This window comes from Hippopotamus amphibius, chromosome 17 (assembly GCF_030028045.1).
Source record: "Hippopotamus amphibius kiboko isolate mHipAmp2 chromosome 17, mHipAmp2.hap2, whole genome shotgun sequence".
Lineage (NCBI taxonomy): Eukaryota > Metazoa > Chordata > Mammalia > Artiodactyla > Hippopotamidae > Hippopotamus > Hippopotamus amphibius.
This window is the reverse complement of record NC_080202.1, coordinates 45,629,713-45,641,520: the sequence shown is the minus strand read 5'-3', so window position 1 is coordinate 45,641,520 and position 11,808 is coordinate 45,629,713. Positions and strand designations below refer to the sequence as shown.

Here is an 11,808-nt window from a genome sequence, read left to right as displayed (position 1 = left end):
CACGGTTGTCTCCACTCACGCCTGCCTGTGTGCTGAAGCTCACATCCTAACAGCAGCCTCCCTGTGCCTTCTTGGTGGTACCTTGTCAAGACCTTAGGCAAGGACTGTGTTCAGCCCTTGAATGGGGCTGCTTTTCCCACCACTCCTCCCAGTGGGTGCTTCCAGTTCCACCTCTGGGCTAGCCACTCAGACCCGTTAGGCAAGATGCCGCACCTGGTGACAGCAGGGAAGTCCCTGGCCGAACACTGCCAGGCTGAGGGGAGGAAGAGCAGCAGGATGTCAAGGCCTCTGCACTGACCAAGCAGGGGTAGGTCGGGGCAGACCACAGGCCCAGAACAAAGGCTGCCCCACCCACTCCTCTGTCCCTGAGGCCTGGCTTCCAGGGACTTGAACTGGGAGCAGGCCTCAACTCCCAGCCCTTCCAGCCATCCAAGTGTCTGCATGTGATCAGAGATGACTGTCCCAATTTGGGTCCCCTGATGGTGGGACAGGGCCTGAGGATGGATGCCACCGGCACACAGGGTGCCTTGTCTGATCATCTGGCTCTACACCGGAAAGCTGTGCCCCGGTGTGTGTGGACTGGACACACATGCACAACTTGGGGGGAAGGGGGCAAATTCAGGTTCTTGGAGAATCCTGGGCACACAGGACAGCGGCCTTGTGCCAGTGTGCCCAGGGCAGGGGCAAAGTTCAGCCCAGCAGACCCCTGGCTTACCGGCCGCTGCCTTCCACGGCTCTGGGCCCGCTGCAGAGAGCAGAGCCGCCCCATGGCTCTAGGTGAGGGGCTCCCGCTGGGATGACGTGGGGCCGCCCTCTCCAGGGGACGCCCCGCACCGCCAAGCCCACCCACGACCCGGAATCGTGAGCGGGGCGGGTCGCGGCAGGGACGTCACAGAGGCGGCGGCATCACAGGCGCCGGCGCCGGCCTCTCCACCGCCCCCCACAGCCCGCCACCAAAGAGCGCACTGGAGGCGGAGGGGCAGCAACCACCAGCCCGCTCTCCGCCTCCCCGACAGAGCCTCGGTCAGCATGGGGGTGACAGGTGGGATGGGGCGGGCGCGCGGCGGGGCGGGGCCGGGAGGGAAAATTGAAAGTGAGGGGCGGGGATCGGCCGGGGCCCCTGCCGCGCGCCTGAAAGAAAGGCCGACCCCAGCCTAACCCCTCGCGGTCCCCGCGCGGATGAGGGGCAGTGCTACGCTGACCAGCACACCCAGCGTCGGCCCTGCGCGGCGCACAGGCGTGTGTGTGTGTGTGTGTGTGTGTGTGTGTGTGTGTGTGTGTGTGTGTGTGTGTGTGTGTGTGTGTGTGTGTGTGTGTGTGTGTGTGTGTGTGTGTGTGTGTGTGTGTGTGTGTGTGTACGGACACACGTGCACACCGAGGGGTAAAGGCCTCAGACACGGCGAGGTCTTGCAGGGCTCCTGGGCGCACAGAAAGAGCTGTGGCCCTGTGCCCGGAAGCGACACAGGAATTATCCCAAACTGCAGAGGACCACCCCCAAACCAAGTCAAGCTGTTCCTGGTTGATGCTTGAAGCCTTTGCAGGGAAAAGCAATCTGCTTCAACAGATATTTACTGCGCGCCCCCGTTGTGCTTTGCACTCCTGCGTAACAACCAGCAAAGATGTTTGCCCCTCAGGGCCCTGGATCTCCCAGGTTTCTAATAATAGGAGCTCAGATCCCCCCCACCCCCAGAAATGGAGGCTTTCTTCTTAGGACTTTCTCTCCCAGGAGGACATGGGCCAACCTTCAAAACTTGCCAAGAACCAACTACCAGAGAGCAGCTTGGCCCCGTCCCAAGTGCGTAAGGCAAACAGCTTGATGCAGACACGTAATCACTCCTGCAACATTTATTGCACTCCCTTCAGGACTTACATTTTTTTTTCTTTTCTTTTTTTTTTTTAAATCTTAACAGAGAACTGTAAAGTATTTTATTTCATTCTTCAATTGTATAGTTGATTTACGTCGTGTTAGTTTCAGGTGTACAGCACAGCAATTGTTTTATATATATAAATATATATATTTATATATATATATTTTTCTAGATCATTCTTCCTTATAGGTTATTCCAAAATGGTGAGTGTACTTCGCTGTGCTATACAGTAAGTCCTTGTTGGTTATCTATTTTAATATATAGTAGTGTGTATATGTTATCCCTACCACCACCACCCCCAGCTTTACCCTTTGGTAACCGTAAGTTTGTTTTCTGTGCCTGGGAATCTCTTTTTGTTTTGTCAATAGTTCATTTGTATCCTTTTTTTTTTAAATTCCACATATAAGCGATATCATATTTGTCTTTCTCTGTCTCACTTCACTTACTATGATAATCTCTAGCTCCAACCATGTTGCTGCAAGTGACATTATTTCAGTGTTTTATGGCTGAGTAATATTCCATTGTGTATGTAAATACCACATCTTCTTTATCCATTCATCTGTCGATGGATATTTAGGTTGCTTCCATGTCTTCACTACTGTAAATAGTGCTGCTATGAACATTAGGATGCATATATCTTTTTGAATTGGAGTTTTCTCCGATATGTGCCCAGGAGCGGGATTGCAGGATCATATGGTAACTCTATTTTTAGTTTTTTAAGGAACCTCCATACTGTTCTCCCTAATGGCTGTACCAGTTTACATTCCCACCAGCAGTATAGGAGGGTTTCTTTTTCTCCACACCCTCTCTAGCATTTATTATTTGTAAGGGCTTAATCTTGTGCTAGGCCCTGAGTCTGATGAGTTAACTAAAGATTAAAATGTAGGTTGGACAGCTAGGTGTGTCACAGAGATGATGACAATGGAGATTTGGGCTGTCAGTCATGAGTAGGATTTTGTCAGGAGAGAGGCTTTCTGAGTATCGGAAATAGCATTTGCCAAGGCACTGAGGCACAAAAGGTCCTGCCATGCTCCAGGGTGTCTTGGGCTTGGGGCAATGCAGGGAACTGGATACCAGGAGATGAAAAAAGAAGGCAGAGGTCAGACCATTCATGATCTTTGAGGCCACCCTAGAGTCTGGGCATGAGCAGAGGCAGGTGTGATGCAGCAGGCTCGCTCTGGAATCACTGAGATGCCCAGGTTGAAGTGTCGGGGGTAGTGGGGCGGAACATGGTTCGGTGGTCCAGCTAGAGGCCTAAAGAAATTTCAGACAGCACAGTGGTTAGCACCATGGGGTTTGGAGCCAGTCTGACTTGTGTTCCGGTCATGGTGCTGCTGTTAAGAGCTGTGTGGCTTGTGCAAGCTTCCTCATCTGTAAGAGGGGAGTCGTGGCCACCCATGCATAGAGTGGCTCCGAGGATTGAATGTGTGCAAAGCACTCCGCACTGAGTATTGAGGGGTAGAGTCCTGGGTTTGTGTTGACTTTGGTGTCAGAAGATGAGGAGAGGGGCAGTGGGGGTGGAGAAAGGGATATGCACAAGTCAGCATCAGCGGTGATGGGAAGGTCAGAAGCTGGGGAAGTGAGGTGGTCACAAGTGACCCAGGTCTCTAATTGGGGTGATAGGATGAAGGATGAATCAGGGAGGGGAGGTTATCAAGAGATGAGAGATTGGTAAGGAAGACGGGTCAGACATGCAGAACCATTTTGGCCGTGCTAGAGTCTGGACACCAGGGTGTGAACTTGTGGTCAGAAATGGGGCATAAACCACAGGGTCTGGCGGGGTGAGAGGGGTAAGGAAACCATTTTTTTGCACAGACTTTTGCCGAGCATCCTCCTTGTGCCTGACTCTCTGTGTAGAGGATCAGAGATTCACAGTGAGCAACCCGACCCACCTCTAATTGAGGGTCAGCAAGAAGCCGTGTGCTTAGATAGAGGTCTGCAGGGGTGGGTTGGGGCCGACTGGAGGAGGAGTCCCTAGCCCAGCACCTCGAGGTAGAGTTTGGAAGGTCTTCAGGAAGAGGTGAGCCCTGAGCATTGTCACAATTGGAAACGGGAATTCCAGACAGAGGATACCTCTCAGGTTTTGACAAGGAATCCGTAGTGTTTTGGATGGACGAGCTGACGTCAAGGCCCCCTCAGGGAGAAATGTGTAATTAGTGACTGCAGTTTGAGTCTAGAACTCAGGAGAAGTGGGAGTAAGAAATAGAGATTGGAGGGGCTCCTGCGGTCATAGCCACAGGCTTGAAAACTCCAAGGGGGCAGGGACTGTGTATGTTCTTCATCTCCTCTGCCCCTAGCACAGTGTCTGGCCCGTAGCTAGGGCTCAACATTTTCTTTTAACTTTATCAGAAAAATGTATGCATGTGGTTAAATAGTACTGAAGAGTTTATTCAGTGATGAAAAGCAAGAATCCCCTATACCACACGCTCCAGCCTCACTCCTCAGAGCAACCACTGTTGTTCCATGTGAGCTGTTTTCCTGCCTAGTCACCTTCTTATCTCTCTACAAGCTCACAGGCTTTTTCTTGGTTTATCAGCTCTAGACATTACCACCTCCTCCCAACATCAGTTGTTTTTAGATCTGCTGATACCTTTGTGAATTTAATATACTTTTATATTTATTTTTTTCATCAACTTTAGAGAATATCTTTTGACACCACACATAGTAAGATGAAGTTTTTAGTGACCCTACCTCTCCCTTCAGCTTTCCTCCCTGCCTTACACCTCCCAAAGACTCTAACCTGTATTTTTATTTTTTTTAATATCAAGGATGGTAACATTCACATTGCCTCATGACCATAATTATGTTTTCCAAATTTTGTCTATTTATTGATTCTAAAAGTTGAAAGCTAATAAACAGGATTTACATTATTGTGACTACATAATAACTATTCATTGCAGAGCCAGAAAATTTACCACAACTACCTTTTCTTTCTCATGCAGCTTTTTGTTTTTCCTGGAGTTTTTAGTGGGCTTTTCCTTGCACTCTTTGCTTTTATTATAGTCTTTGTTTTCTTGAACCTCTGCATCTAGGCAACTATTCTGTCAGGTGTTTGTTTTTTTGTTTTGTTTTGTTTTGTTTTGGCTGCATTAGGTCTTCGTGACTGGACATGGGGCTTTCTCTAGTTGCAGCAAGCGGGGGCTACTCTTCATTGAGGTGCTCTGGCTTCTCATTGCAATGGCTTCTCTTGTTGCAGAGCATGGGCTCTAGGCACGCAGGCTTCAATAGTTGTGGCACACAGGCTTAGCTGCTCTGTGGCTTGTGGGATCTTCCCAGAGCAGGGATCAAACCCATGTCACCTGCATTGGCAGGCGAATTCTTAACCACTGCACCACAAGGGAAGTCCCTGTCAGGTTTTCTTTATTTCAGAGATCTACTGCTCAGGATCCTCCATCCTCTTGCACCAATATGTACTGGTTGTAGGCCTCTATACAGTTAACATCTGGGGCTTAGCTGCTTTCCTGGAGTGGACACACTATTTCATTCCTGACTCTTGTTTTACACCTTTATTTTGCTTTAGCACATCCTCAAATAATTTCCAAAAAAAAAAAAAAAAGAGGAGGTAAATTTTCTGAGTTTTCCATGGCTGAAATGATAGTTTGGCTGGATATAAAATTCTAGGTTAAAAACCATTTTCCTCAGAATTTTAAAGATGACCATTGCTGCTCACTCCGCTGCCAGTATGATCCTCCTCCTCTTGTAGGTGACTTGTTTTTCCACTTAGAAGCATTTAGGAATCCTTTGTTCTTGGTGCAATGAACTTTTACAACAAATATCTTTTGACATCTGTAGTGCTGGGCATTCAGTGAACCCTTTAAAGCCAGACATTTTTCAGCTCATGGAAATATTGATTTCTCTTTTCTTCTCTGTGTTCTCCATTCTTTCTGAATCTCCTTCTATAATCCAGAATTATATTTTCTTTTGATTCTTTTGTTCCACATTGCCTTGATACTTTGGTTCTACTTTCTAGGAGTATTCACTGTATTTTATTTTCTAATTCTATTTGCCAAAAAATTAGTTCTTTTCTTAATTCTTTTTAAATAGTATCCTGTTCTTGTTTTCTGGATGCAGTATATATTGTTGAATATCTTCATTTCGGAATCTCTGAAGATGATTAGAAGTTCTCTTCTGTTTCTCAAATTACCTCTGGTACTCTGGAGTGTGTTTTTCTCTTGGTCTGTCATGCCTATGTTAGCTGTTTTCTCAAATGCCTGGTAATGCTTGGTTGTTCATGTGTAAGAGTGATATCATAAAAAACTGATTGGGAGCCTATGACTGCAGGAGCTATTCTGGCAGATGTTACTTTACGGTGACCAGACAGGAATCAGACACATCTCTGGCTGGTTCAAGAAGATCAACAAAATTGATACATTTCCAGCCAAACTGAACAAGAAAAAAAGAAAGACAAAAATTACCAGCATGAGGAATGAAAGAGGTGACATCACTGCAGATTCTGCATATACGAAAATGATAAAAAGGGAATATTAGGAACAAATTATGCCAATAAATTTGACAACTTAGGTGAAATGGATAAATTCCTTAAAAAAAAAAAAAAAAAAAGCACAAACTCCAAAACTCACTCAAGAAGAAATAGAGGATTTTGCTGTGCTTCCGCTCTCCCGTGTCTGGTGTCTCCACGCTCCTTGCGGTAATGAGCTTCCTCAAAAGTTTCCTGCCGCCTGGGTCGGCTGAGGGGCTCCGGCAGCAGCAGCCGGATACCGAGGCTGTGCTGAACGGGAAGGGCCTCGGTACCGGCACCCTTTACATCGCTGAGAGCCGCCTGTCTTGGTTAGATGGCTCTGGATTAGGATTCTCACTGGAATACCCCACCATTAGTTTGCATGCAATGTCCAGGGACCTAAATGCCTATCCACGAGAGCATTTGTATGTTATGGTTAACGCCAAATTTGGAGAAGAATCAAAAGAATCTGTTGCTGATGAAGAGGAAGACAGTGATGATGATATTGAACCTATTGCTGAATTTAGATTTGTGCCTAGTGATAAATCAGCATTGGAGGCAATGTTCACTGCAATGTGTGAATGCCAGGCTTTGCATCCAGATCCTGAGGATGAAGATTCAGATGATTACGATGGAGAAGAATATGATGTGGAAGCACATGAACAAGGGCAGGGGGACATCCCTACATTTTACACCTATGAAGAAGGATTATCCCATTTAACAGCAGAAGGCCAAGCCACACTGGAGAGATTAGAAGGAATGCTTTCTCAATCTGTGAGTAGCCAGTATAACATGGCTGGAGTTCGGACAGAAGATTCAGTGAGAGATTATGAAGATGGGATGGAGGTAGATACTACACCAGCAGTTGCAGGACAGTTTGAGGATGCAGATGTTGATCACTGAAAATGATTGATGCTGCTTTAGGATTCTGCTTATAACTGTAGGAGAGAACTTGGTGCCTCTTCCACTGTGGAGTGGGTGTTGATGAAAGTCTTTTTCCTTCTCCAAAACTTAACTGAACCAGTTCTTTCTTGAGACAGACTATACTGAGACAACAAGTTGTCACCAGCACAAGAAACTATGACCTTTATTAACAAAGGTGAATTAACTTAACCAAGAGGGTATTTGTAGTTTATCGTTACCCCAAAACTTTGTGTCTAGGTGTACCCTCTGAGTAGGCCTGTAATTCCTGCCTTCACTATATGCATCCTCATAACCTAGCAGGACTACGTGGTGAAAATGCACTGGCGCTTGAAGGTGTAGGTAGACTGTATAGGAAAAAGAGAGGCTGAATCTAAGATATAGATATATACCTTAGGGCCTAAGGATATCCTTACACCTTAAAGAAGAAAAACAGAGATCTCAGAGAAATCCTGGCCTCTGCACAGTCTCCACAGGGATAAAGGTCTTTTTACTAACTGGGGGCCCAATTAGTAAAAAGACCTTTAACTAATCTTTAATTAGTTAACTCTGGGGAGCTTCTTCAGAAACGGCCCAGCCACACATACTACCACTAACACAAGTGCTTCTGCCTAGCCTTTGCTCCTTTTACCATGTTTCACCAATCTGTTTTGTTATAACCTTTTAGGTTACATCCTTTCATTTCCAACCTCTTCGTTTCTGTAAAAGAAGAAGTGAAATTGGGATGCAGTTCTCAAAGTACTTTAGATAATTGTTTTGTCTTTGTAATAGTTTAACAAATAAATCTAGGTTTTCTATACAAAAAAAAAAAAAAAGAAGAAATAGATACTCTGGGGATGGATGGTGGTTGCGTAACAATGTGAATGTACTTAAAGCTGCTGAATTGTATACTTTAAAACAGTTTTAAAAGGGCAATTTATGTTATGTATATTTTATCACAATAAAAAAAAAAGAAGAAATAAATAGGCTAAAGAGCCCCGTATCTATTTTTTAAAGTTGAATTTGTAATTTTAAAATCTTCTCACAAGAAAACTCTAGGCCCAGGTCCACAAGCTTCATTTGTGAATTCTACCAAATGTAAGAAGAGATAATACCAATTTTACACAAACTGTTTCAGAAAATTGAAGAGGGGATACTTCTCAACTCATTCTATGAGGCCAGCATTACTCTGATATATAAACCTGACAAAGACATTATAAGAAAAGAAAACTACACACCAATATACCTCATGAGCATATATGTGAAAGTTCTTTTTGAAAGTTAGCAAATCAAATTCAACAATGTATAAAATGATAGTACATCATGATCAAATGAGATTTATCCCAGGAATGCAAAAAAATCAATTTATTTCACCATAAACAAATTATAAAAGAATTATTAACAGAATAATAATATGTAACATGTTAACATAACATGCTATATATAACTTATATAATATATTAACAGAATATAAAAGAAAAACCATATGATAATCTCAATAAATTCAGAAAAAAAAATCAAATAAAATCCAACATCCCTTCCTATTCAAGAAGTAAGTAGACAAGGAATAGAAGGGAACTTCCTCAACCTGATAAAGGTCATCTATAAGAAAAACTATAACATTGTGCTGCATGGTGAAATACTGAATGCTTTTCCCCTAAGCTCAGGAGCAAAGCAAGGATGTCCACTCTCAATTCTATTCAACATTGTACTGGAGATTATTATCAGTGCAATAAGGCAAGAAAAGGAAATTAGAGATATCCAGGTTGAGAAGGAAGAAGTAAGACTGTGTTGGGTCACAAACCTTATTGTTTGTGTAGAAAACCCTATGGAATCTTAAAAAAGAAAAGCTACTAGAACTAATAAGATTTTAGGGTGGTTGCAAGATACAAGATCAATACATTTCTATGTAATAGCACCACAATTGGAAGTTGAAATTACTTCGCACAATACAGAATGTCCCTTGAATCCCTAATGGAACATTCCCAAGTTGAGTCAACCTCAGACGTTTGCTTCCAACCCCCCGTGCTGCAAAGTGGTTCATCCCATAATTCTGCTTCTATCCATATCCATTTGCTGTTTGTGGAAGGGTTAAGGCTACAAGTGTTGATTAAATTTCCCAGGGAAACACTGTAAAGCAAGCAAAAGAAGGCTGTGAGGTCAGAAGTCTAAGAAATAGCAGCACCTGGGGCAGGTGGAATTGAAGAGGAAGAGATACGCAGAGAGGAAGCCGAGGGATGGTCGAAGGGAACAGGGTGGTCAAGGAGGTGATGGGTTATGAGGAGACCACCGAGCCGCCCCCTGGGAGCCTGTCCCTGGTGCACTCTTAGCCCAGACACCCGGCTGATCCAGGCTCAGGCTGAACATGGAGGAACGCAAATCCCAGGAACAGCACCAGCCATGCAAGGACCCTCTCCAGCCTCTACGTCTCTAGGGAGAAGCCAGAGCACATTCTAATCCTTCTGATCTGATCCTGGCAGCAGTTCTCAGCCAGAGCCAAGGCGGTCACCTCCTGCCACGCTCCAGGCTCATAGGGACCTAGCTTGCCCGTTGCATGATGGCCCCACCATCAACTTCTATCCACTACTGTGGGGATCAGAGAACGGGACAGCCTGGTGACCCCTATCCCCAAAGGATGAAAAAGAAGCTTCTGCAATAAAAGACACACGCTTCCAGGAAGGGAACTGGGGTGGGAGGATCTCCCCCAAGGAGTCGGTCTCCTCTGCAGAGGACGATGGGCACTCAGAAATGACCAGATGGGGGTCAGGATCACCTCAGATCAAGCAACTGAGGTGAAAACTCTGGCCCAGAGTTGGAGATAGATGACCTCAGGGTGTGATGGGTGAGAAGCCAGGGGAAGAGAGGACAGATTTCAGGACAAGAGAGGCCAGGATTAGAGTGAGTGGCAGATCTGAAGCCTGGCCAGAGAGAATGGAGAAAGAGGGTAGAGGGGCAGGAGTGGAGAACGATGAAGACATTTCATGTGGGATGTGATGGGGAACCCCACACAGTTACAGGCTCAAGGGTAGGATGGCATGCAGGTCAGGGGAGTAAAGAGTTTCCCTTGAGTGAAACAAGTCCTGATTTCCTGAATGACCAACTGAGGGACTTTGGGCAAATGAACTTCTCATTTTTTGTGTTGAATCAGTGAGCTAAAGCATACAAAGTGCTCCACACAATACCTGGGCTAAAAGCACTCAATGAACAGAAATGACCACTGTTAGTATCCACCCTAATGGAGGGGGATGGGTCACGGAAGGTGGAGGGAGCAGAAGTGGAGGATAGGGCTGGTGACCCTGGCAAGGGAGGGGGAGGAGACAGGGGTGGGATGGGCAAGGGGATGGCATGTGGGTTTATGTAAGGGACAGGGAGGGAGAGGGTGGTTGGAGCAGCACCACCAGCCCAGCTCCAGAACTCCTCAGGGACCTTCCCCGCCTGCAGTTCCCCTGCCCTCACCTCCTTCTTCCTGCCAGGTGCCAATGGATTTCCCTGCTGTGGCAAGGAGTCGGTGGACATTGTGGATACACAGTGAGAACAAGTCCCCCCCCATCGTAGGACCTCTCCCCAATTCCCAAGGTCACCAACCCTTACTGGCTGCCATGGCTGCCAAGTTTTCATGTATAACCACCCAGGATCTCCCTCTATCTTGCCCATTTCCAAAATCTCCCCAAGGGCTGTTTCCAGGCCAAAAGTCAGCGGGGGGGTGGAGATACTCTCCCTCTCTGCTTCTGCCCCCAGCCGCTGACACTGGAGGAGGACTGAGGGGTGGCGGGGCACACCCAGGACAGGGATGGGACCTGACGACTTAGAGCTGCCTTTCTCTGTGGACAGAGCTGGCCAAGGGGAGGGTGGGCAGGTGCCTAAGGAGGGAGAGGGGTCACCGTGGCTGAGCATTGAGGGCAAGTGCCAAGATGGAAGCAACATACCAACAAGAACCAAGGGAGCCCTCCATATCCACCCTTGCATTTCAGATCTGCCAAGCTGAGAGTGGGCAGGTCCCAGAGAGGGCATTGCTCTGGGCTTCTCCCTCTGTGGGGAGCCACTTTCAAGGGCATTGGCTCTCTGGAATGCTGGATGCAAATGAGAATCCCTGGGCCTCACCTCCAACCAACTGGATCCCTCTTTGCGGGTTGGGGGTGGGACAATTTGGCAAGCTCTCCAGGCGCTTCCTGAACTCACTGCAGTTTGAGGATACCAGTCGGGAATTCCTGGTGGGAGTGGGCACAGCCAGGGGAGTGAGCTGAGGGCATCTTGCCAGCTCTTGTACAAGGCAGGGAGCCTTAAGTGTTCCAGAGACCCTTCCCTGAAGCCACCCCACCCACCCTATGGAGCCCTGTCACCCACTCTCTCCCCTTCTGTTTTAGGGATCGAGTAAACCAAACCTGGTCCCAGCCAATACAAGAGGAAGAGGACATGGAGGTAACAGTGGGCCGTGGCCCCTCCTGTGGGGAGCTGGGGGGCCAAAGGCAGGGCTCTTTGAGGCCCATCTTCTCTAGAGCCTGACCTGCCCCTACCCTGCCCAATCCTGGGACCCTAGCAGCAGGCCAGTGTTGGCACGAGCACGCACACCTACCCTCACCA

General features: G+C 46.9%; 1 protein-coding gene across 1 annotated transcript; it reads left to right on the top strand.

Annotated features, from left to right (window-relative positions):
- Positions 1-6,476: 6,476 nt before the first annotated feature.
- LOC130839663 (methylosome subunit pICln-like) lies at positions 6,477-8,179 on the top strand. The gene has a single exon (XM_057713888.1). It carries the CDS (start codon positions 6,520-6,522, stop codon positions 7,228-7,230), a length of 711 nt encoding a protein of 236 aa, XP_057569871.1. The 5' UTR covers positions 6,477-6,519; the 3' UTR covers positions 7,231-8,179.
- The last annotated feature ends 3,629 nt before the right edge of the window (positions 8,180-11,808 follow it).

What these genes read in the sequence shown, in the direction of transcription:
- LOC130839663 (XM_057713888.1), top strand. Translation starts at nt 6,520, where the DNA reads ATGAGCTTCCTCAAAAGTTTCCTGCCGCCTGGGTCGGCTGAGGGGCTC.